The following is a 25,466-nucleotide window of genomic DNA, read 5'->3' as shown; positions in this document are numbered from 1 at the left end:
TTGAGGACTCTATCTCCCGTGGTGCCCCGCGGCTGTTTCTGACGCGACCCGGGGCCAGAGAAGGGTGGGGGCGTGGCCTGCGCAGGGCCCCACCCCGCTCTCCTCTGGCTGGCCGGACGCGGCGGTGGCAGTAGGGGCGGCGGCGGCAGCAGCGGCGGCGGCGGCGGCGGTGGTGGTGGCGGGGGGGGGAGGGGCCGGGCGGGGGGCTGGCGGCAGCGGCGGATGGACTCGCGGGTATCGGAGCTGTTCGGCGGCTGCTGCCGGCCCGGAGGAGGCCCGGCCGTGGGCGGAACCCTTAAGGCAAGGGGGGCCGGCGGCAGCAGCGGCTGCGGGGGCCCGAAGGGGAAAAAGAAGAACGGAAGGAACAGAGGAGGCAAAGCCAACAACCCTCCGTACCTGCCCCCCGAGGTGAGCTCCATAAGAAGTGGCGGGTGAGAGGAAACCACTCTTTCCGGTCCCGGTACTCCAGGGAGGCAGGACAGAGGGAATTGATACCCCCTTCCGGTGTCAGAACACGGAGGGGAGAGGAGAACCCTTCCTTCCGGTCCTAAGACCCCAGGGAGTACCTTCCCTCTGGTCAGACAGACCCCAGCGAGGAAGAGTGGGGAGGGAGGATCCCTCCCATTCTGGTCCAGTAACCTCAGGAAGAGTAGTGGGGAAAGATGATCCCACTTTTATCCCCTTGGAAAGAGCAGAGTAGAATACCCACGCTTCATCCTTGTGAAGGGAGGGAGATTCAATCCTGGGATGAGGAGAGAGTTTTCTAAACTTGTTCCACAGGGGAGTACTGGGGAAAAGAGCAATATGTTCCGTCTGTATCGTTGAGTACACAGTATAAAAACAGACAACAGTCAGGCTTAGGTCTTCCCGCCCTTTGTCCTATGAGGAAATAGGGACAGCTTCCACATTCTTGCTCCATCTATCCCTAAGGCAGAGAGTAACTGCTATTTCGTGCCCCTTAGGAAAGGAGGACTGAGGGGAAGAGCTGAGCCAGTGGTTATCAAACTTTAGCATGTATCAGAATCCCCTGGATTGCTGCCTCACCCCTGGAGTTTCTGATTCAGTAGGTCAGGGGTGGGCCTGATACTCTGCATTTCTTACAAGTTCCCAGGCAGTGCTAATGCTACCTGGTCCTGGGACCACACTTTGAGAACTATTGGCCTAGACCGTCATCCTTCTACCACTATTCTGCAGCCACCCATCCTAATTTTTCATTTTTAGCAAGATGATAAAAAGGAAGGTCTTTGCTAATGGGAAAAGATCTCCCTTATATTCCATGAAGTAGAGATTATGGGTGAAGACCCATGAGAGCCTGGAAGTCAGAAGGCGTTGGAGAGATGGAATGATGACAGGAAGGAAAAAAGAAAAAGAAATGGCCAGGGAGGAGCAGTGCCAAAATGCAGGACAGGCAGAACAAGCAAATCTCTTACCCCGTTGCTCCCTAGAGGGGAAGGCTCAGGCAACAGGTTGCTTCTCTGGTGGGTCACCTGATAGAGGGAAGAGGTAGAGGAAATTATGTGGGTGGATTTGGGATTTCATCATCTGAGGCATGTGAGTCTTGTTGGTGGAGTCTGTCCCCTTTATTGCATTTTCTGAGTTTCTTCTCTTCATCTCAGCCCCAGCTTTGGAGCCCTGCCCCTCATTTTACCTGGGCTCCTCTCTCATCAGGCTTATAGTGACCAGTACTGAGCTCACCCTTTGGCCCTGATCCAGAACCTCTTGCAGCCTCTTATGCTTGAGGACATCAGCGGGGAGGGGTGGGCAGGAAGGAAATGGTGTCTTCCAGACCAGTAGCAAAGAAGGGCCTCAGCAGCCTGAACACGGAGGAGATCTAGACCCCTGGGGACAAAACTTTGAGGCCCCAGGGGAAAGGAGGGGGTGAACTTGTGTCTAGGAAGAATGTACCACCATTGATCAAAGAAAGGAGGGGCTAAGGGTTCGGTTTCTGGCTTAGATGGGTGACTCACAGTATTCCTAGAGGCCTTTCCTTCAGAGAGGTCCACTGGGGCTGAGTAGAGGGTTTGTCTGCCAATGACCTTTGGCAGGCACCTGTCTAAGCAGGTGCCACTGAGCTTCCTGCTGTCTCAAGTTAGCTGCCTGGGCCCCAGCAAGAATCAAAGGGAAGCAGAAGTTGGGTCAGGACAACGTGTGGTAACTGTTCTCTGTTTCTTTTCAGGCTGAAGATGGAAACATCGAATATAAAGTGAGTCTTAGGCTCGGGTGTTTGGCCGGGGGGGGGGGGGGTGGCGTGATTTGTCTGAGATCCTTTCAATTTCATTATCTATAGCAGTTTAGGAGTATGATTCAGGGTAAGGGCTCTGCACCTCATTCTGATGGAGGGAGACTGACTGTTAGAGGAGGCCAGGGATGGGGGGTGGGGGGCGGTTAAGGAGGAAGGGAAGGTCTTGGTCCCTGGAGCAGGACAGGTGGGAAGCACGTGGGTTTAGGAGGAGTATCTCTGACCTTATTTTCTTACGATACCTCACCTGTCCTAAGCTGAAGCTGGTGAATCCATCCCAGTACCGCTTTGAGCACCTGGTGACACAGATGAAGTGGCGGCTCCAGGAGGGCCGCGGTGAGGCTGTCTACCAGATTGGGGTAGAGGACAATGGGCTGCTGGTGGGGCTGGCCGAGGAGGAGATGCGGGCATCCCTCAAGACCCTACACCGGATGGCAGAGAAGTATGCTTCCCATTCTCCCTCGGTTCTCCTCACCCGCCTCTGGAGAAGACCTGTGAATACCCAGTTATCTTGGGCCCGAGGGGCCAAGGAGGGACTTTCCCTCTGCTGCCTACTCTTGACAAAAGGCTAAAGTAGGGAAGGCTAGTGTTCTGGGCTCCTCCATGTTGGACCTAGGCTTTTTTGCTCCTTGATTTAAGATTTGTTTGTTTCAAAGGATGTAGGATAGATTGAAGGGTGATAAGAAGTGAAGTAGGGTGTTTGGGAGGTGTGGGAAGGCCATTTGGTCCAGAGGGCGGAAGGTGGGGGGCAGGAGAATAAAGTTGAGGTGTGGCAGTATGGCTTTGTGATGACAGGGTCGGGGCAGACATCACTGTTCTCCGGGAGCGAGAAGTGGATTATGACAGCGACATGCCCCGGAAGATTACCGAGGTGCTGGTACGAAAGGTCCCTGACAACCAACAGGTGAGCACACACCCTTCCCTATCTCTCACGCCCACGCTCCCAGGAGGGCCTCTGGTGGCAGGTTGTTCACTGGCCCGGGAACCTGGGGGTGTCCAGGTCGTTATTTGGTCCCCAGGGAGTGTCACTGCCCTTAACTCAACCATCCATGGAGCGATGTAAGGGATTGGAGCCCTTACCTCTGGCAATTCATCCACAGTTCCTAGACCTCCGTGTGGCCGTCCTGGGCAATGTGGACTCAGGGAAGTCGACTCTGCTTGGAGTCCTGACCCAGGGAGAGCTGGACAATGGGCGGGGCCGGGCTCGACTCAACCTTTTCCGCCACCTGCATGAGATTCAGTCTGGCCGAACCTCCAGCATCAGCTTCGAGATCCTGGGCTTTAACAGCAAGGGAGAGGTGCATGAAATCAGCGGGACCCAGTGGGGCCAGACTCTGAGGATGGGATGGTAGTGGTGAAGGACAGAGTCCGAGGGCAGAGTGTGGAGACTTGTCGGAGTAGTGTAGAAGACGACCCTGAGGGCACTGAACAAGCTCTGTCTCCTTAGAAAACAAATGGGGAATCAGCTGGATCAAATCAGATATGGGGTTCAGGGTTAAGAGGCAGGGTCACCCAGTGACCGGTTTAGGTCCTGGCAACTCTTAAAGGGTTGGGGAGGCTGGCAGGGGGCACTGAGAGCCCTGGGCTCTGGGCCAGGTGGTGAATTACAGTGACTCACGGACGGCAGAAGAGATCTGTGAAAGCAGCTCCAAGATGATCACCTTCATCGACCTGGCAGGCCACCACAAGTACCTACACACCACCATCTTTGGCCTCACCTCATACTGCCCTGACTGTGCCCTGCTCCTCGTCAGTGCTAACACTGGGATTGGTACGAGGCATCGGGGCAGGGACGGGGCTGGAGGGGGGTGCTGACTCTCCTACCCTGGGCCTCCTCAAATCTGGGAGCCAGACAAACTCTCCTGTTCCTTCTGCTCCCTCCCATGTTCTCACCCTTTTCTCCTACTGCCTGCCTTCCTTCTCTGAGGCAGCTGGCACCACAAGGGAACATCTGGGGCTAGCCCTGGCCCTGAAAGTGCCCTTCTTCATCGTGGTCAGCAAGGTGGACCTGTGTGCCAAGACCACAGTGGAGAGGACGGTACGACAGCTAGAGCGGGTCCTCAAGCAGCCTGGCTGCCACAAGGTCCCCATGCTGGTCACCTCCGAGGATGATGCTGTCACGGCTGCCCAACAGTTTGCCCAGTCACCCAAGTAAGCCTTTCTCACCCCAGACCCTGATCCACAGGGAAGGCTGCCATGGGGCCCCAGGGTGTGGTGTCCCACCCCAGGTCCAGACCAGTTCTGGCTCAGTTCTGTGGTTTTTCTGGTTGGCATTGTGGGAGGAAGTCTGTGGTAGCCAGCCTGGAGCTTTGCTAGTGCCTGGAACCCAGGAGACAAAATGCTATGCCAGGCATTCGCTGTCTCCCTTGGTCCCTGAGATAAGCCTCATGAGCCACACTCCTTGGCTGGCTCACAGACAGAGGACTCAGCTCCTGAAAAGGTGAGCAGATAGGAGAGAGGTACCCCTGCCCCCCACCCCTGCCCCAGAAGCTCACTTTTGCACGCATGGAGCTCTAGCCTCTGCTTCCTGTTAGAAGTTTCCTTATCTGTCCATTCGCTGCCTTCCTTTACAGTGTCACTCCTATCTTCACACTGTCCAGCGTGTCTGGAGAGAGTCTGGACCTGCTCAAAGTCTTTCTGAATATCTTGCCACCACTTACCAACAGCAAGGAGCAGGAGGAACTCATGCAGCAGCTGACAGAGTTTCAGGTAATTGGCCACCTGAACAGGCAGTGAGCTGAGGAACTGGGCGGGGGGCGGGGGGGGGGGGGGACTGTTTCTTTTTATTTTTGAGAAAGTATGCATGTGAGGAGGGGAGGGGCAGAGGGAGTGGGGGAGTACAAAGGATCTGAAGCAGGCTCTGTGCTGACAGCAGAGACCCTGATGTGGGGCTTGAACTCATGAACAGTGAAATCATGACCCAAACGGAGGTCAGACGCTCAACTGACTGAGCCACCCAGGCGCCCCTGGGAGGGACTATTTCTGACTGAGCCTTGAGCCTGTTTTGAGATTTTGGGCTTGGCTGGCCGTTGATAGCATTTTCTTTGGCTTCAGGTGGATGAAATCTACACAGTACCAGAGGTGGGGACTGTTGTTGGAGGAACACTTTCCAGGTGAATTGCTTTGATTTGCTTGCTGCCTACCCCATTCAGCCCTCACATACCCATATGCTGGGTCATGGCCTTAAGGACCCTGGAGTTGAACAGAGCCCTTCAAACTATGTGCTTGTTTCTGGATTGGGCTGTCACAATGAGAACAGCTAGAAAAAGCTAGTCTGTTGGTTCACGAGGGAACAAGCAGTATTGCTGCTCACTGGGCATCTCCCGGCCCCTGAGGGAGAAATGTGGGTCTTGAGCCCCAGATGTATTCAACTGACTTCATTTGCATGTAGGGAAATAAAAGATCCCTTAAGACTCTTTTCAAAGCAGAGAGTGAAACCCAAGGGAATAATTTGCTCTTTCAGGAACCAGGTACTCAGTGTCAAAGCAGCAGGTATCTCTCTAGCCATCACTACTGGCCTTTCCAGGTATTAGCCTTCAGAGTCTGAACCTTGAACTGGGCCTCTCCCCTGCCTACATGCCAGAGTTTAGGGTCTTTCCCCCCCACCTGAGGGAGTCAGCCTTAGAAGGGAAAGAATGTTCTGGGTGACCCTCACAGAGAAGCAGGTTGGGGCGGGGGGGGCCTAGGCTGATGCTGTGCCACCTGCCCTCTGGGCTACAGTGGGATTTGCCGTGAGGGAGACCAGCTGGTAGTGGGCCCCACGGACGATGGCTGCTTCCTGGAGCTGAGAGTATGCAGCATCCAACGCAACCGCTCTGCCTGTCGTGTGCTGCGAGCTGGTCAGGCTGCTACGTTGGCCCTCGGGGACTTTGACCGTGCACTTCTTCGCAAGGTGAGGTGGGAGGATGGGTTGCAGAGGGAACACAGAGAAGTACCTGGGACACTGGCTGCTTGAATGAGAAGCACCTAAGATGCTTCAGAGGAACTCAAAGGAAACACAGTCTCTAACCCAAGAAGCTGGTTCCACAGACTGTTTGAAAAAGGCTTAGAATACTCAGGATACTTAAATATGGATCGTTGTCGTGCAACCTGAATATCCAGGACCTTACAAATACTAAACATTAGCACAAGGATTAGAGGACGTGGGAGGGATAAGGAAGGGTTTTAAGTGGAGAGTTTTGAATATTGTCTGTTGAGGTCTTTGTGTTTGAAGTCCTAGAGGAAGAGGAAATTCAGGAGCTGGAAAGGGTGTGAGGGTGGTGGGGAAGGGAGAGACTAATGCAAGGTCTGCCCTTGGTCTGGGGGCTGTGCCTCCCCAGGGCATGGTGATGGTGAGTCCCGAGATGAATCCCACCATCTGCTCAGTGTTCGAGGCAGAGATAGTTCTACTGTTCCATGCCACCACGTTCCGGCGAGGCTTCCAGGTGACAGTACATGTGGGCAACGTACGTCAGACAGCAGTGGTGGAAAAGATCCATGCCAAGGTGAGAGGGACCCAGCCATGCTGTTTTTCCAGGGGAAAGTCATAGTTCTTCTGCCTCCAGAAAGGAAGGACGCCTGGCCCCAGACTCCTAGAGAATTCCCTGATCCTGTAAAGGGGACAAAGCCCCACTCTGGGTGGGTAGAAGCCTGATAGGCCCCTGAGGGTGGAGAGCCAAGGCTGGTAGAGAATGGGATGGGAGGTACTGCCCAGGACCCGTGACGGCATATCTGCTGCAGGACAAGCTGCGGACAGGGGAGAAGGCAGTGGTACGTTTCCGCTTCCTGAAACACCCAGAGTACCTGAAGGTGGGCGCCAAGCTGCTGTTCCGGGAGGGTGTCACCAAGGGCATCGGCCATGTCACTGATGTGCAAGCCATTGCGGCAGGAGAGGCCCAGGCCAACATGGGCTTCTGAACTCCTCCAGGCAGGCACAGCTCTACTGCCGTCCCCACAATATATAAGGTGACTTTTGGCCATGCTGCCCCCCCTGTTGGCGGCTCTGTGTGTTAATAGGCTAGGGAGAGACCGGTGCTCTCTGCCCCTTGCTCCCTGCCACCTTTCTGGAGAGGTGCCAAGCTTGTTGTGGCCAGGGTGGGGCAGTCCTGAGGTTCTCAAGAAGACAGGAGAATTCAGGGCAGTGCTCAGCAGCTTTGTGTCCACCTGGTTGGCTCATCAACCCTGGGAACTCCACGGCCTGTCTACCGGAGGGAGCTGACCACCACCACCTTGGCCCCACTGTCTGGACTGGGCATGATCTGCCGGTGTGGTCCCTGCACTTCAGGAATTGTCACAACAACTGGGGGTGGTCCTCGAAAGCACTCCTTTTTGTATACCTCTTCTCAAGGCCATGTAAGTTGCCCATCTCTACTTGACTGTGGACAAAAGACAGCTGCTCCCGGGTCTGAAGCTGGCCCAGCTGGCCCAGCTGGCCCAGAGTCTGAAGAAATGGCACAGGGGCAGTGCTCCCACCTTGTGCTGAGACATGAGGTCTTGGCCCAGAGTCTGAAGAAATGGCACAGGGGCAGTGCTCCCACCTTGTGCTGAGACATGAGGTCTGTTCCTCAGCTTTGTCTCCCTTCCCTTCACTCAAGGGCCATTCTCCACTTTTCTGCTCATAGGCCCCACAGGTGCTATTTGTTGTGCTGGCCCAGGAGTGGGGCTGCCAAGCTGAGGCTTGGCATACCGAAGGTCAGCTGCATGTCAATCAGTCTCGTCCCTTCCTCTGCAGTGATTTGTTGGTTTTAATGCTGGATCAAACAGTGTTTTAGTTTCCCAGACTAGTGACTGGGGACCTGACCCACAGCTCCCCATCCTGCCATCCTGTACCCCCTCCACCCTTCCTGCTCCCATGTTAAATCCTCCCTCTGTTGCAGGGAGCTTGGGGGAAAGGGAAAGATGTTGCCATATTTCCTACACTTTAGGGCATGGACTCCTTCCTTTCCCTTTGTTAATGTCCTGGGTTCCCCGGACTCAGGGATTTGTTGGTTCAGGTTTCTCTGCATATACATATATATATAAATATAAATATAAATATATACATACATATATATATTTAAATACACACATATATATTGTACAGAATAAAAATGTTTTATTGAATACACTGTGCTTATGCTTAAGATACGGGCTCAGCTTCCAGAGCTAGATTCCTCTTTAGGATTAGAGACAAGTGAAACCCTAGCACTACTGAGCCCTGGATGGAGAAAAGAGCCCATCTGGTATCATTTACCATTCTCCCTTTCCTGTCCCTCCCATGCGATCAGCGTTCCAGTATTGTGACCTGGGTATTCTGGCTTATTTGCATTGCTCTTGAGCAAGCAGAATAGAAAGTGAAACCGCTGCCTTTTCAGCTGAGACAGGTAACCAGCCCGCACTTGAGGAGTTGGCCACTTGCTATGGTCACAGTGATGAGGAGCCCACTTCTGTGCCATGTCAGAGATGTGGAGATTAGTGTGTGAGCTACTTAATGAAGAGTGGAATTTAAGAGTCACGTTAATCTGGCCCTCACGCTCTCCCTAGCAATGCAAAAAAGCTCGAAGTGAGGTTTACATAGCCTAAATTGGCTTCTTGGAACCACCTGGCCACACCTTAGTCGTTTCTTCGTGTTTCTGTGTTCAGAGTACCTGACGGTCATGTTTTATGGGACTGCGTTTTGAGCAGTGATCCTTGCAAAAGAAATTTAATGATAAATGTGGCCCAATGTCCAGCGAGGCCTTCTGTCTCCAGGGTATTAAAGTAAAAGCTTCCTTAACTATTCAAGCTCTGCTGCTTTTAAAAATACCACTGGCTTGACTGGCTACTATAAGTAGCCTGTGGTTGAAGAACTTCCTCCTGTGTCGGGGACTAAGAGCGGTTCGTTTCCGTCTGTACAGTTGCTGATAAACGGCTATGAGAAAAGCTTATGTTCAGCAAAAAGGTACTATAGCTTTCAACCAACACTGACCTTTGCATGTCCGTCTGCTTGTACCTCCATGGGCTTATTGCCACTATGCTGGGGCAGGGTTGGCATTTCCAAGAAAATAGGTGTGCTGCTTGTATTGTTGTTACTGGTTACTCACTACTCCCACCCATCTTGGCCTCTTATAAGTCCAGTGAAACTAAAGTTTCTACTCACAATTTCTCTTTCCAATCAAGCAAAGTGTTAAAAATTTGTTTCACTTGATCTGTACAGTACCCAAAGGAGAGTATTGCTTCTTTAGGCTTTAAAAAACAAAACAAAACAAATTTCACTGGATTAAGAAAGGAAATTTTAGAAAATGATCTCAGTATTTAATGAGATATCTTCAGGAACCACTGAGCTATACCTTGCTACATCAATGAAATGTTTAGGAGGATAAAAAGATGTGTAACACAGCCCCTCACCCCCATCAGCCGTATGTACATTTTTACTGTTCCAGTTCTGGTAATCATCTAAAATTGCTTACTTCATATGTTTCATCCAATGAATATCAAGTACCTATTACGTGCAAGAATTCTTGCCTTCAGGAAACTATAAATCTAGCAGGGAAAGGGCCATGGTACACAGCATTCAACTACCTCAAAAGAGGAAGATAGTTTTGAAGAGAGTTTCCTGCTAGACTCAGGGTTTTCAAATGCTCCCCACTTCCTTCAAACTAAACACAGACCCCTAATTTATAAACTGCTTTAAAAGCAGTTGATTTTTGTGTACATATGAGAGATGGGATGTGTACACCATTCTTCCTACCCACTTCCCCCAACACACCACCTAATTCAGCTCATCTTCGGTTGGGTTCTCTGTGTGACTCAAGGTTTCCTATATCAAAAAAGCTGACTTCCCACATATAAGAACAGAGATTAAGAATACAGTACTGTAAGGGCACCTGGGTGGCTCAGTTGGCTGAGCGTCTGACTCTTGATTTCGACTCAGGTCATGATACCAGGGTCGTGGGATTGAGTCCTGCGACAGGCTCCGTGCTGAGCATAAAGCCTGCTTAAGATATTCTCTCTCCCTCTATCCCCCCACCTCTACCCTGCTCGCGCACTCTCTAAAGCCAAGAAAAAGAAAAGAAGATGGAACTATCAGCATGGACAAGTGCAGAAAGCTACGATAAGCCCTAAGCTAAATATTCAAACATCAAAAGGAAAGAGATGAACATGCCAGTGACCCTGAAAGCCAAGCACTACCTCACATTTGTACTTTAGGGTTTAAGGAAATGTCATGGCCCTCTACAAACCTGGCTTGCCATTGGCATCTTCTAGATCAGTAGTCCTCAAACACCCTGGAGAATCTTTAATATACAGATTCTGGGTCAGTACGGGTGAAGGTGAGGCTGAGACAATTTCTTAGAAGTTCCCTGATAATGCTGATGCTCCTGCTCCTCAAAATCACACTCAGACCAGCAAGATTTTTTTTTTAAGATTTTAGTTTTAAGTAATCTCTACACCCAACATGGGCTCGAACTCACAACCCTGAGATCAAGAGTCACCAGCTGAGCCACCTAGGTGCCCTAACTAGCAAGATCCCAGAGAGGATCTAGTTCTGATCATGACTTACCCGATCTAAACAGAGTTCCTGAACTAGTCCACGAACACTCTCATTCTACATTAGACCAAACACAAGAGGCAGAAGGGCCAGTGGCTAAAATTGTGGTCATAATAGGGTTTACTTGTATGAAATTCAGTATTTATTGAGTAGCTTCTGTGTATAGAGCCCTGCCCTAAACTAGTTACCACTTTAGGGTTTCAGGCCTTTACCTCACGTTCTCAAACCTCACATTTGGTCAAAGCGTTATCTAAACTGCCCCTGTCACAGAGCTTGAGGAAAAATCTTTTTAAAACGTTTTTTCTCCATTACTTTTCTGTTCCAATCTTTAAGCTACAGACTTTAAGTACCTTGTCTTTGATTTCCAATCATCAGTAAGGTATATCAGTTTTACAGATGAAAAAGAAAGTGCCTCTGGTGGGCTTCAAGGCCCACACATTTTTACCGACACTGCGTCCCTAAACTTTAATGATTAAAAACTCCGAGCAGTTGTATCTCTGCAAGATAAGTCAGTTTTTACATCTCTGTCAACAATGGAATTAGAATCCATGCCTGTGAAGAGATGGGGGTCTTAACTCAGCATCTAACTGGATTATTTTTCTTGTATAAAAGTTACAGATTTCCTTGAGAAGTAAACACGTTTCCATCTCCTAGTTTACAGGTAAAATATTAAAACCCTGCAGCAAGCCTGAGGGCAGCACTAGTGTGTTAACGGCTTGAAAAATGATTCCAATGTCTGCATGCCCTCAGGCCTAGGGCGTTTATTACTGGAGGCTGAAGGGCTCTTGGGATTTCTTTTGCCCTGAGGAGAACTGGCAGGAACCACCTGTGAGTTTGAGGAGTGGGACTGCATAAAGGATTTCTGTAACTCCAATGCAAAATGATAGTCCGTATGTTCTGGCATTTCCCATACAGGCACCAGAGAGCCACACTTCTCACAGGGCACTTGGTCCTCAGCTGCCACAGGACTTGGGGTAGTAGTTGACTTCTGAGCCACCTCCGGAGCAGACTTGGAAGTTACAGAAGCAAGACTGCTTGGGCTATTCTGGGCCAAATCCATCCCTGCAGGAGTTGTTTTAGAGGATCCCACCTTCAATACTGCTTGACAGATGGGGGTGCAATCTGGATATTCTGTTGGAAAAGAGTTTGTTAACTTTTTAGGGCTGGACTGGGGATTTTGTGGAGGGAAGACAACTGAAGGATTATTAAGCTGTTTCTGCTTTAGAAGTAGACTCTTCTGCTTAAAGAAGGCCTCGGTTCCTGTAGCATGACTGGTTTGGAAAGGTAACGAGGGCTTGGATGGTGAATTGCTCGTGGGGGCCTGGGTAGTGGCAGTAAGAGATGACACTGAAGCTTCTTTGACTTTCTGCTTTTCTGCAGCTTTTTGGAAGAATGATTCCAGAGAAGTGGCTGCTTTCTTAGTGGCTGTCCCTGCCAGGCCACATTCCTGGGTCTTAGCTTCTGAACTGGTAGCTGGCACCTTTGGCAGAGAACTTGGGTCACTGCTCAAGAAGGTGGTGATGTCTGTGCAAGATGAAGGGGCAGAGGCAGAGAATTTGGTAGCACAGAGGAAAAGCATTGTGAGGGGAGGAGACCTGTATAGAAAGTAAAGGAACAAGATTAGCACCAGGTCACAGATTCAGTTTGTAAATGACTGGGATTATGGTTCTAGGATTTATGGTTCTTAAATATTAGGGTATCAGATTAATACTGATTCAGTAGACCTGGGATAGGCACTCTTCACAAGTTCCTGGGTGATGCGGATATTGCTGGCCTACGACCACATCTTGAGAACTGCTGATTTGGTGAACATCTAACCAGGTCAGACATAGAAACTGCATCCCCTGACTGCTAGGTATTCATAAGGTATGTCATAACATATGTAAAAACAGCTATAATCCTGGGTTGAGGCAAGAAATTTTATTCAGGGCAACAAAAAAGCTTTAGAGTATTCAGACTGGAAAGTCTCTTGAAAAAATCCTCTTAGCCATTCCATTCTGTTTTTAAAGAGGACACCATCTAACCCTAATTTTGACAGACTTTCAACTCAAATTTCTAGAGCATGAAATCCCACAACTGGGATTACCTATCTTAGTCTCAGAAACATTTCAAGAAATTCCTGTCACAAAGTTACTCATTTTGTTTACTCAAATACATTTTCACATGAGTTGAATTTCAGAAGATAAAATGTGCTTTTATAAACAGATTAATCCCTCGACGAGGTAGGGAGTAAGTGCTGTTTTAAAATTATTATAACAGTATATCACTATCCTCTGGTTTCATGCTCTGGACAGTCTTACAATCAGATCATTTTGATGCTTCCCTGTCAATAGGTTTCACACTCCTGGTAAGTATTTGTTAAGAGTCTGTTAAGTTATAAGGTTTCATATGAACATAGTATCATAATTTATCATTTGGTTCAGTGAAACTGTTCAATATTTGAAAATAAACACATATATAAGGAAGTATAAGTTAAATAAATTATTCCAAATAAAGAACAAAGGAGTCCAGCTTTAGAGACCCCATCGTATTGTAGGTCTGCACAAACAACAGTAGTATCCACATGTTTAGATAAGCAATAACTTAGGTGTTCAATGAAACCTTTTTTTTTCTTTTCTTTCCTTTATTATTTTTTACAATCTCTAGTATAGATCTATAAGTAAACAACCAATTTATGTTTCCCACAAAATTGTATTTCCGTTGTGAATTAGGAATACTTTTCTCAATGTAATAGGCTATGTTAAATAAATAAATAGAGGATCCCAATACTGAAAATCATTAATATCTGAACAATAAATGAACACGTTCCAATCATATATTTGGTTATTTTTCATGACCAAATGAAGTGAAATGTAATACGACATTTGGTTTTATACCAGCGGAGCTTGTAACTGAGTTGGGATGTTAGATTGAGATTATCAATGAACATAGGTCGCTTGCATTGTCAAGGAAGATGTTTTTAAGATAGAACAATTAAGTGCTGAAATTCCCAAGTTCAAGATCCTTGAAACTTGAGTTTCTATACTCCCACATGCCATTGCTTGTTCCTCCCGACTGCAGCAAAGGCGGGGATAGTACTGGATTATTCTGCCCCTGGAACCCACCCCTGAACTGAAATGCACCAAAGGCAGGCAAAGAAGCTGTAGGCAAGCTGCCTTTTTTCTGGTGTGCTGTTTTCTTCCATTCCTCTCTGTGATAGGTCCCACTAGCCAGAGTCACCAAGAACCTACCCCAGCTGGAAAGCTATATACCCACTAATTTTAGAGAAAGACAGGGTACAAGTGTCTTCTGAGAAGACAAGCTGGAATTAAACTCACCAGCAAGTTTGGATTCCTGAAGTGTTACAGTTCCTGATGACAGCAAATGCGTCACGGCTCATCTTGTGAGCATCGTAGTGGGTAAGGGCACAGCAGCGGCGTAGGCTGCTGAGACGTCTGTCTCCTTGTACACGAATGCTCACAGCCAACTGTGTGGCCACCCTGTCATTCTACGGGTATAAAAGGATTGAGACCAGAAAGTTACTGTGAGCATCTGGGTTCTATATATTGAATTGTTTGAGAGGAAATTAAAAGAACCAGGGTGATGAAATGGTTTGGAAATAGTCATGTTTAATTTTTTTTTTTAATATTTTATGCTTGTTTCTTAGTGCAAGAAGTAATTGGAGCAGACAGAATTGAAGGATGAAATATTAGAATATCTAGGATATTTTGACAGGTGATGGGAACAGGATAGAATAAATGAAAATGGGAACTCTTTCCCTGAATGTTTTTTTGTGCTGTCTATGCAGGAAGATTATAACAAATACTTATTTTATTTTGCGACTGAGGGAAAGATTCATTTAAGTAATTGTCTGAGAGGAAGATCCAAGCTAGGATGTCAAGATTGAGTAGTAGGTCTATTATTTAATCTGCTGGTGATGCTCTTATACTTAAGCACAGAAGTTTCCATTAGCACCTCCTCCTTATACCCTGTCTATAGAAGATACAGTGTAGCGAGCTTGCCTCTAGAAAGCAAGATCATTGACCCAATTTTCAGTGAAGTCTAGACATCCAAATGAACACTATTGATGCAAGGAAAACTAAGAAATAAAGGTCAAGGGGCAGAAATATAAGAAGGCGAAAAGTCTACATAGGGATCCTCCAGAATCAGGAGATGGTGGTGAGAAGAAATACCCCTAAGGCAAACAAGCCAACAGCAGCAAATATTTTGTTGGGTAAAAATGTATTTTGTATTTTTGTACGTTTTATAAATACAGTTCATAAGAATTTATCTTCAGAGAATAGAAATAGGCAATTGACTAAAACCATGTATCAGCTACACCAAAGAGACATAGGAGAGAACAAAATAAAGTTCAGGCCCTCATGGGTCTTGTCTTGTGATAGGAACTGCAGAAAATAAACAAGTAGGCATGTAATAGAAATAAGAAATTTCTATTTTCCTTTTTTTTTTTTTTTAAGTTTATTTATTTTGAGAGAGAGACAGAGTGAGTACAGGCGGGAGAGGGGCAGAGACAGAGGGGGAGAGAGCGAAAATCCCAAGCAGCCTCTGCACCGTCAGCACAGAGCCCACCGTGGGGCTTGAACTCACGAACTGTTGAGATCGTGACCTGAGCCAAAACCAAGAGTTGGATGCTGAGCCAGCCAACGACTGAGCCACCCAACGCCCCTGTATTTCTATGAGAAAAAGCAGAGTAAGGAAGAGAGTGATGAAAGCTCCTGATGTGATAGGGTAGTTGGGAAGGCCTCTTGAAGAAGGTGACCTTTGAGACTTGAATAAAGCAAGAGAGGAAATTTTAAGAATATATGAGGAAAGATTCTCCAGGCTGAAGGAATGGCAAGAACAAAACTGCTAACGTGGGAGTTTGGTGTGTTAAATAAAAGGGAAGGCTGCCAGTGGGGTCGAGGCTACAGCAGAGAAGGAACGGGGACAGGACAGGAGATAAGGCCAGAGAAGTAGCCAGGGACCAAATCATTTTGGTCATGACAAAATAAAAATACAAAATTAAGTCTACACATGACTTAAGTATGAAGGGAAACCACTAGAATACTCTAAACAGCGAAGTGACAAGGATCTTCTATGTCCAGAATTACTTTTGGCATAAAATCCTTGTAAGCTTAAAGAGAAAGAGATTTTTCCCCACTGTGTTGCATGAAGGCTTATAAAGAGAAATGAGAACGGAGCGACACCTAGTGGGCAAAGGCAAATTGGCCCATAACACAGCTGGGATTGCCCACCCGAGAACAAACATTCACCCCCACAAGGGGCAAACTGGTAGTTTGGGATGATTTCTGACAGTATACAGTTGACCTGTAGGACCCCTAGATGCTGAAACATGAGAGAACACATCGAACAATACCATCAGGAAAGTGAAAAAACCCACAGAATGGGAGAAAATATTTGCAAAATAAATATCTGACAAGGGACTTACATAGAGTATAATATATAGACAGAGAGAATATATATATAATATATACACAGAATTTTTAAAACTCAATCATGAAGAGACAACCACTTCGAAAATGGGCAAAGGATCTTGATAAATTTCTCCAAAGAAGATAAGAAAATGGCCAATAAGCACCTGAAAACCACAGTAAGATACCACTTCACACCCACTAGTATGGCTAAAATAAAAACACAGTAACAAAGATAGTAAAATTAATTTTACACTGCTAGGAGTGTAAGTCTGATAGCTCCTCAAAATGCTAAACATAGTTACCATGTGAACCAGCAATTCTAATCCTAGGCATTTACCCAAGAGAAATGAAACATGTCTACCCAAAAATCTATACATGCATGTTCATAGCAACATTGTTCATAACAGCCAAGAAGTAGGAACAACTCAAATATTCACTCACTGATGAATGGAAAAACAAAATATATCCATATAATAGAATATTGTTCATTCATAAACATTCATGTTACAGTATGAGTGAACCTTGAAAATATGTTAACCAAAAGATTTCAAGCAAGTCAAAAGGCCACATACTGCATTCTTCCACTTATATAAAATGTCCCGAAGAAGTGTATGAAGATAAAGCACAACAGCAGTTTCCTAGGGCTAAGTAACTGCTAATGGGTATAGATCTCTTTTCTGGGTGATGACATGTTCTCAAATTGATTCTGGAATAGCTGAACAACTCTGGAATATCCTAAAACCACTGAGCTGTGTACTGTAAGTGAGTGAATTTTATGGTATGTAAAATATCAATAAAGCTATTTTATTTAAAGGAGAGGATAAAGAAACTAATCAGATGTCAAGTCTTTGACTTCATGCACTGTCTCTAAAACTGCCAGCACTACTTTGTCACATGGACTGCAAGTTCCAATAATTTACAGTCTAATCCCTGAGTGTCTTATTTAATGGCTTTGTACTCTGATGAAGATCCACTGTATATTCAGGATTGTAGGAAGGGTTAAATAAGGAATATACAAAAGAGTAGAGGCAAATGGCAACGAGGGAGATGGGATACTCAGATCTTATGCTGAATTTTATGAAAGAAAAAAGATTTTTTTTAATTTTTTTTATTTTTGAGAGAGAGAGACAGAGCAGGAGCAGGGCAGAGAGAGAGAGAGAGAGAGAGAGGGAGACACAGAATCTGAAGCAGGCTCCAGGCTCTGAGCTGTCAGCACAGAGCCTGATGCAGGGCTCAAACTCACAAACTGTGAGATCATGACCTGAGCTGAAGGCGGACGCTCACCCAACTGAGCCACACAGGAGCCCCAAAAGATTTCTTAAAACTTCCTAGTCTGGTATCTTTTTGTATCTTTGTTTCCACTCCTTAAGATACACAACAACTGGTATTTAAATCCCCAAACTCACCCCAAGAATAAAGAAAGAAAGTCTTACATCATTTCGGTCCTTGGTTAGTCTCTCCTCTAGTTCCTGGGCTAATTGCAAAAGCCACCACTGTACCTAAAAAAGTGTTGAGACTTTAATCTTTCATTTAAAAATTCTAGGTTTATTATCGTACGAGATGGAGGATTTGTTCAATTCTCCCACAAATCTAAGTGTGCAATAATGTCTCCCCTATAACCAAGAGATCACAGATCATAGAAATCTTCAGTACTCTGACCTGCCTTAGCTCAAGATTCTCATTTTCTCTTCCTGCTGGAATGCCGTCAGGTGAACTTCAGGCATGTTCCAGCTCTGAGAAAAAAAATAACACACAAGCTTGAGGCATAATATCCCAGGCCTTCCAAGTTATCATCTACCAAAAAAATGAGTAATTCCATTTCAAATTTCAGTCAGTTTCATCTTATTTCTTTTTGGATAGAAAACATAAATCATGGAAAAAATAATAAGTTTAGTCCATTTTCAACACAAAAAAAGAACTTCATACTTTACAACAGAATGGCCCTGTCTAACTTACGAAACGTTCTGCAGTTACCCAAACCTACCCACTAACCCCCTCAAAAGAGGCAATGTTCTCTCAAGAATGCTTGCCTACCTGTTCCCGAGTAGCCAGAGCTGTCTTTCCTGGGAAGTTCTTGCTGCAGCCAATGGTTTTAGGTATTTTTCTGGGTCTAACTGGATCATGTTCAATCCCACGACACATGGCATATAGCCAAGATCTAATAAAAACAGGAAAAAAAAGTTTAAGGTGAAAGCAAATGATAATCCTTGTTAAAATAAAATGCCTACATTGCACTACCTTTTTGTCTCCTTCATAGAAATGGAAAAATTTGTCCAGAAGTAAGTATACTTCACCTCTGACAGAATCCCTGCCCTTCCCAGTGAATGCTAGTGGAATATATTGCCAAGGAGAGGGATACTGGTTGTGCTTTTTAAAGCCAACTCATCATTTGTATTTTTGGAAAAGTGCTGAGCAAGCCACTGATTCATATCCCCAAGTTTTTTGGTATAAGTCTAAATACGAAGATTTTAAGGGAGGGGTGCCTGGGTGGCTCAGGTGGTTAAGTGTCTGACTTCCGCTTAGGCCGTGATCTTCCAGTTCATGGGTTTGAGCCCCACATTGGGCTTGCTGCTGCCAGTGCAGAGCCTGCCTTGGATCCTCTGTCTCCTTCTCTCTCTGCCCCTCCTCCCACACCTCAAGATAAACATTAAAAAAAAAAGGTTTTAAAGGAATTACCAGCATTTCAGCACACGGAAATGCTCTAAATATCCAAGCCTATCAACCTACTTAGGTAAATGAAAAACTACTCTAGAATGACAGGCCACAGTGACCTAACATTTCAAAGCAAAAGAACCAAAGAAATTATCTCGAGGAACAAATGTTAAAGATAGGTCTAAATTTTACTGGATGCTTTTGTCTGTGTTTGACTTTAGCATCTCCATACAGGTCATGATTGAAAAACATTAGGAATCACTTACCCATTCTTCTCCCCAAAATGACTCTGGAGCTGGGATTCAGTGAACTGGGTCAGTTCACCCATGTATTCCACCCCCAGGATTTCAATGACAGAGGCCCCTAGCTTTCCTCCAAGATTACGGCTAACAAGACAAAGAATTTATAGGTCACATCATAAATATCTGGTTATCAGCAGACATAAGAAATTTTGCTTCTGTAAGTAGCTCTCCACAGGGTTCAGGGACAATGAGAGCACGTACTGCTCCTGTAAACTATTAATTTCCTAGTATAAGACTAGATGATTCAAATACTCTGGGAGTTAGGACCTGGGAAGATTAACAATAGCATAAACAAAAGGTTAAAGTCATTGATTAGTTATCAAAGTCAACTGTATAAAAATTTTTCAATTTTACAGGATCTACTGTCCCATTTAGGGATTAAAATTCCAACCCCAAGACAAATCTTTTTCATGACGAAAACCTTTTATATTTAAGAATATAATAAAAATTCTTAAGCTTTGCCTGTAAAGCTTCCTATAATATGTCTTCAACCTACCTTTTCAGTCCTATTTCTGTCACTTATCTTCTCCAACATGGTCCAGTTAACCTGGTTTATGTCCCAGCTCACCACAAATACCTTATACTTTCCCCCCTTTCTGTTCAAAACATTATCAAAATCAGAATTGCTCTTCAATTATCATCTGGCAAAATCTCATGCAGTTTTCATAAATGTTTCTCAGATTTCTCTTCTCTGAACTCTGATGACTACCTGTATAACTCATTTAGCAAATATTCATGTACAGTCTTAATAGCACTTTCACTGTTCCTTTGAACTGTCTTGTCCCTTCATCTTGTCCCTTCAACAATAGTGTAAGCCCTTATCAAGGACACACAATTGGTATGCACAGCCTAGTTATTCGTTTATTTGGATTTTTCTCTCATACCTACTTTGGGAGCAGTTTGGTAGCCCTGAACACCTCGGGATGATATTAGAAGAAAAAAAAGAAGTAAAATTCCTATTGGTTTTGTTATTTAGTAACAGACTTGAACAAAAAGGCTAGAAGGAAATTAAAGACACAGCTAAAACTCAGTTCATTTTTTAAAATTCAGGATTAAGTAACTTCCATAGATAATCCAGAATTGAAGGCTCATTAGGAAAAAAAGTCTGTGTTTTTCAAAATTTCCTGTGTTCTCTCTCTTCTGCCTTCCTGGTTACCTACATTTTCTTGCACCAATCTCTCATAAGGGACAGAAGAAACCAGAGTGCTTTCACAAGTATATGAGTGACACTGAAGGTACTCCCTGAATACTTACATTTTGTAGATAGGCATTTGACTGAAGAGCTGTGGGACTGACCCATGTGAGACCAGGGTCTGGCGGTTGGGCTTGTTAAGTCCACAGGCCAGTTTTGCCAGGACCTGGAGCATGGAAAGCATAAAAACTTCGTAACTGTCAACCTCACCCACACAGAGAGCTGGTGAATATTAACATACACATAAAAACACAGGCACAGCTTAAGGGCTGTTACTAATGGTTTCCACATTAAAAACAAAAACAAAACCAGAAACTCAAGACATCTCTAAACCTTGGTGTCCCACAACATCCTCAGTGGAAACTATGACCCACTATCATCATCCTCATTGTTCTTTCCACATCTATTCTCGGTTTCCCTTTGGTCGTTTTTTTTTTTTCCATTCCCATCAATTCCTTAAGGTTCTCCCACTTCAAGAGGGGAAAAAGCCCAGAGAAGCTGCAGAGGACACTTACATAAGGTGCATTTCTAGGCATGTGCATATGAAAATGCTGAAACAAACCTGTTTTACCCTACCACATTGATCTACATTTCTTTAAAAAAAATTTTTTTTTAATGTTTATTTATTTTTGAGAGAGAGAGACACAGAGAGAGACAGAGACAGAGCACAAGTGGGCGAGGGGCAGAGGGAGAGGGAGACAGAGAATCCGAAGCAGGCTCCAGGCTCCAAGCTGTAGCACAGAGCCAGATGCAGGGCTCAAACCCACAAACCATGAGATCATGACCTGAGCCGAAGTCAGACGCTTAACCGACTGAGCCACCCATGTGCCCCTGATTTACATTTCTTGATTAATGGTTAATCCATTTTGAGTCCTAGATTTAACACAGGTTACCATAATTCAAGTATCTGTGATAGAGATCTCAAAATCATCCTCCAATAGCAAACATCTTCTACTAGAAACAAGGCTTCAAAATGGGGGTGGGGGGGGGACAACAAAACAAAAAAACCCAAACCTTAAGTCCTTGAGAACTCTTTTGAAAGAATAAGGTGCTTCAGTGGTATCAGTTCACAAATTATAATTGGTAGGAAAAGTATAAAATCATCCTTTAAATTCACTGGAGAGATTCTCTAGAACTTCTACTAGGCAACATTTAGTCTTGTTCAAATTACTACAATGGGACTTTTGTTTCCCCTCCCTTCACTCAACCAGAAGAAACCTCTAAAACTCTGTGGGATAGTTTGGCAACTTTCCTCTTCTTGGAGGAAGGGGGAAAAGGTAGTAACCAGGGATAATCAGCCACTGCCCAATTATTGAGCCTCGTCAGAAGGGGACAAAGATTCCAGACCCTCACAGCACTTTAAAAAGAAAACCAGTTATTCTGCCCCTATATTATGGACAATTGTCTATTCTCTAAATCAAAATAGGGGTCCAAACTAATAAAATTTTACTATTCCATCTCTCTTATTGTTCTCATTAGAAAGGAGGAAATAGGCAAAAGCAGAAAATACTCAGGCAATTCCACAAAGGAAATGAGATAATTCAGGGATATTCAGCAAGTGAAAAGAAATAGGTTCACATATAAAATTCAAAGACTAACCTCTTCCTTTCCACAGATAGTTCAGTCATTAAGGAAATCTTATGGATACAACTGTATAAGCATTTTCTGCAAACTTTTCAGCCTGCTTCTTAGGAAAGCGCATGTTTAATGACATTTCCCTTGTTAAGGAATTACGAACGCATTTATTTGGTCCTCAAAATGAATTTTAAATAGAAGCCCATTTCAAAATGTACATGTAATGATTTAAATGTCCCAGTCATATCCATCCTTGCTGTATTTAACTGCAGATATCTATGTTTCGCCTTGAAACCTATAATTAGCCTTCACCTTATTGTGTGAAATTCCAGCTGAACACTGAAAGCCCGTCTCCCTCTCTATGGCTGCTCTCATTTCCTCCACAATCACTGCTCCAACAGTGAGCTGCAGGTCCGGAGAGGTGGTGTTACCAGTCTGAAGAGAATCAAGCCATTGAAATAAGCCTTGTTTTCGCATCTCCTCTGAAAAATTGAAAGGTTGTATTTAGACATTTTTTTTTAGAGTCAGGATTTTATTTGTGTTATCTAATGGAAAACTGCTTCAATTTCAGGGTACTTTAAGAATGTACATTTTCACACACACACACACAAAATGGCAGTCATTTACAAGATTTCTCAGTACTTAAGAGATCAATTTCTCCTTCCTATCAATTCCAGCAGCCTTAGCTTCAGCATAGGCTGAACCTTATAGTTCTAATATGCAACACATATTGTATATTCATATTGTCTTTCACGATCATTGATTTAAAAGTACATCTGTTTTCTCACTCTGGTTTTCTGGAATTTTCTTCCTCCAACTTTCCCTTGCACACCCCCAAGAATCCTGTTATTTAATTAGAAAATATTCAGAATTAACTCACACTTTAAAATAAATGTATTTATATATTTTTGGAGACTGGTTCTCCTGATGAGTAGCTAAAATCCAATCAGAAACACTAGTTTTATTCTTCTGATAAGCTATTGAAATTAGATATAGCTTTGGACTCAGGGCCTTGAAAATATCTTACTATCCAATTTTGAACTAGTCAGTTTTGAGAAAAGCCTAAAAAATGATTATATATAGCAAGGGAGGGAGGTATATAGAAAATGCAGACATGCTGGTTTATTTATTTACTTATTTAAAAAATTGTTTTAAATGTTTATCATTTTTTGAGAGACAGAGCATGAGTGGGGGAGGGGCAGAGAGAGAGGGAGACACAGAATCCAAAGCAGGCTCCAGGCTCCGTGCTGTCGTCAGCACAGAGCCCCACATGGGGCTCAAACCCACAAACCGCGAGATCATGACCTTAACCAAAGTTGGATACTTAACCGAGTCACCCAGGCACTCCTAAATATTTCATTTTTTTTTTCAAGTTTATTTTGAGAGTGAGTAGGGGAGGGGCAGAGAGAGAGAGAGAGAGAGAGAGAGAGAGAGAGAGAGAACCCAAGCAGGCTCCATGCTGTCAGCACAGAGCCTGACACAGGGCTCCATCCCACAAACGATGAGATCATGACCTAAGCCAAAACCAAGAGTTGGACCCTTAACCAAAAGAGCCACCAGGGTGCCCTAGGAATGCTGGTTTAAAGAGACAGTAATGAGGGGTGCCTGGGTGGCTCAGTCATTTAAGCATTCGACTTCGACTCACATCATGGTCTCATGGTTCATGAGTTGAGGCCCCACACTGGGCTCTGTGCTGTTAGCACAGAGCCCACTTCGGATCCTCTGTCTCTCTCTCTCTCTTTTCCCCTCCCCCATTTGCACTCTTTCTCTCTTAAAAATAAATAAAATATTATAAAAAGTAGAGCGTAATGAGGTATGAACAAGGCAAGAAAATACACTCAAATAACTATGGGGAGGTATAATGAAGGTTCATGTATATAGAGGAGGAAGATGAGCACATAGAAGGAAGTATTTTCCAACTCTTGATAACTGCTGCTTCTCTCCTTTGCAGGCTTGTCTTCTTCCTCTAACACCCTGGTAGATACTTAGCAACATTCTCCTCCTTCTCCTCTCTGTATATATACTTTTTTCTTTTGGTGAACTGCTACAGGCTTATGTTTCATTTTGCTTATGCTGAATACATGCAAATCCTAATCTCTATCCCCAAACTCCTAAACTCTAATTCTTTTTTTTTTTTTTTCAACGTTTATTTATTTTTTGGGACAGAGAGAGACAGAGCATGAACGGGGGAGGGGCAGAGAGAGAGGGAGACACAGAATCGGAAACAGGCTCCAGGCTCTGAGCCATCAGCCCAGAGCCCGACGCAGGGCTTGAACTCCCGGACCGCGAGATCGTGACCTGGCTGAAGTCGGACGCTTAACCGACTGCCACCCAGGCGCCCCTCTAAACTCTAATTCTTATCTCCACCCCCCTACAGAATAACTCTTCTTGAACTTTTCATTATAGTTTCAAACTATAGTTCACTAAATTTTCTAAAAATAACTAAAATCAACCTTTATTATATCTTCCTTTTCAAAGATTCCCTTTCCCAAACAACTCCCTTTTTTAAATAACCATATTTTTAATTTTGTTAATGTTTATTTATTTTGGAGAGAGACAGAGAGTGAGTAGGGGAGGGACAGAGAGAGAGGAAGACACAGGATCTGAAGCAGGCTCCAGGCTCTGAGCTGCCAGCACAGAGCCTGACGTGGGGCTCGAACTCACGAACCGCAAGATCATGACCCAAGCTGAAGTTGGATGCTTAACCGACTGAGCCACCCAGGCACCCCAACAACTCCCTATTTCTATTAAAGGTTTGAAGGTTAAATAATATTGGCTTCCTTTTGCTTTCATTCCCCATTTAGTCAACGAAACCCACTTTAAAACATTTCGCATATCCACCCACCCTATTTTATTCAGGTTTTCTTCATTCTTTCCCAGACGACCTTAACTCCTAAACCACCCTCTCCCTAAATGCATTTTACACAATACCCATGAATGAAATGTTCTCAAATACCAATGTTATCCATCTTATCCCCTGTTCAAAACTGTTAGCTCTCTCATACCTACAGAATAAAGCACCAACTCTAAAAACTGGCATTGAAGACCATCTGGCCTTTTCAATTCATCTTCCACTAATCCCAAATTTATTATATCCTTACAATTTCCTGAATATCCAATGTTTATTCTATTTCCCTGTTCTCACTTCTTAACTCTGTTCTCCCCTTTGCTTAAATAAATCTTATCTATACTTGAGGGCTTATTCAAGTCTCATGTATCATGTGGTCTTCTCCAGCTATTCTAGCTAACTTTGGGGTGCCCCACTAACGTCCTTTAGAACTTTTTATAAATGCTTATTTATTTTTGAGACGGGGGAGGGGCAGAGAGGGGGGAGACAGAGAATCCGAAGTGGGCTCCGCGCTGTCAGCACAAAGCCCGATGGGGGCTTGAACCCATGAACCATGAGATCATGGCCTGGACCAAAGTCAGAGGCTCAACCAACTGTACCACCCAGGCAACCCTAAAGTGTTTTAGCTCTTATCTGTAACACATATAGCATAATTGTTAAAAGAATATTTTGCAGTCAGGCAGTGTTCAAATACTGGCTTTTGAACTTACTATGGGACGTTGAGCAAGTTCTATAATTTTCTAAGATCCAGTTTTGTTG

The 25,466-nt window shown here is 44.9% G+C and overlaps 2 protein-coding genes across 5 annotated transcripts in view; one reads left to right on the top strand and one right to left on the bottom strand.

The window, feature by feature from the left end:
- Window positions 1-178: 178 nt before the first annotated feature.
- GTPBP2 (GTP binding protein 2) lies at window positions 179-23,933 on the top strand. Of its 3 annotated transcripts, none has more exons than XM_045498335.1 (12): window positions 180-408; window positions 2,177-2,203; window positions 2,497-2,681; window positions 3,035-3,143; window positions 3,340-3,537; window positions 3,836-4,010; window positions 4,171-4,390; window positions 4,813-4,948; window positions 5,294-5,352; window positions 5,960-6,131; window positions 6,559-6,723; window positions 23,811-23,933. In XM_045498335.1, exons 1-12 carry the CDS (start codon window positions 223-225, stop codon window positions 23,838-23,840), a joined length of 1,662 nt encoding a protein of 553 aa, XP_045354291.1. In that variant the 5' UTR covers window positions 180-222; the 3' UTR covers window positions 23,841-23,933. The 3 variants fall into 3 exon arrangements, with proteins under 3 accessions (XP_045354292.1, XP_045354291.1, XP_045354290.1); XM_045498334.1 differs by lacking the exon at window positions 23,811-23,933 and adding an exon at window positions 6,959-13,538 and having other exon boundaries at window positions 181-408; XM_045498336.1 differs by lacking the exons at window positions 3,340-3,537; window positions 23,811-23,933 and adding an exon at window positions 6,959-13,538 and having other exon boundaries at window positions 179-408.
- The window catches only part of POLH (DNA polymerase eta), a 41,613-nt gene continuing 24,437 nt past the window's right edge, over window positions 8,291-25,466 (bottom strand). For both annotated transcript variants that reach the window (XM_045498332.1, XM_045498333.1), the window contains 7 exons: window positions 22,172-22,341; window positions 20,347-20,450; window positions 19,057-19,176; window positions 18,173-18,296; window positions 17,572-17,637; window positions 14,042-14,211; window positions 8,291-12,319 (listed from right to left, as the gene is read on the bottom strand). In XM_045498332.1, coding sequence (XP_045354288.1) covers window positions 11,425-12,319; window positions 14,042-14,211; window positions 17,572-17,637; window positions 18,173-18,296; window positions 19,057-19,176; window positions 20,347-20,450; window positions 22,172-22,341 — 1,649 coding nt within the window. In that variant the 3' untranslated portion in view covers window positions 8,291-11,424. The remainder of the gene's footprint in view (window positions 12,320-14,041; window positions 14,212-17,571; window positions 17,638-18,172; window positions 18,297-19,056; window positions 19,177-20,346; window positions 20,451-22,171; window positions 22,342-25,466) is intronic.

Source organism: Leopardus geoffroyi, chromosome B2 (assembly GCF_018350155.1).
Source record: "Leopardus geoffroyi isolate Oge1 chromosome B2, O.geoffroyi_Oge1_pat1.0, whole genome shotgun sequence".
Lineage (NCBI taxonomy): Eukaryota > Metazoa > Chordata > Mammalia > Carnivora > Felidae > Leopardus > Leopardus geoffroyi.
The sequence above is the reverse complement of the archived record's forward strand: the minus strand, read 5'-3'. Positions and strand labels throughout refer to the sequence as shown.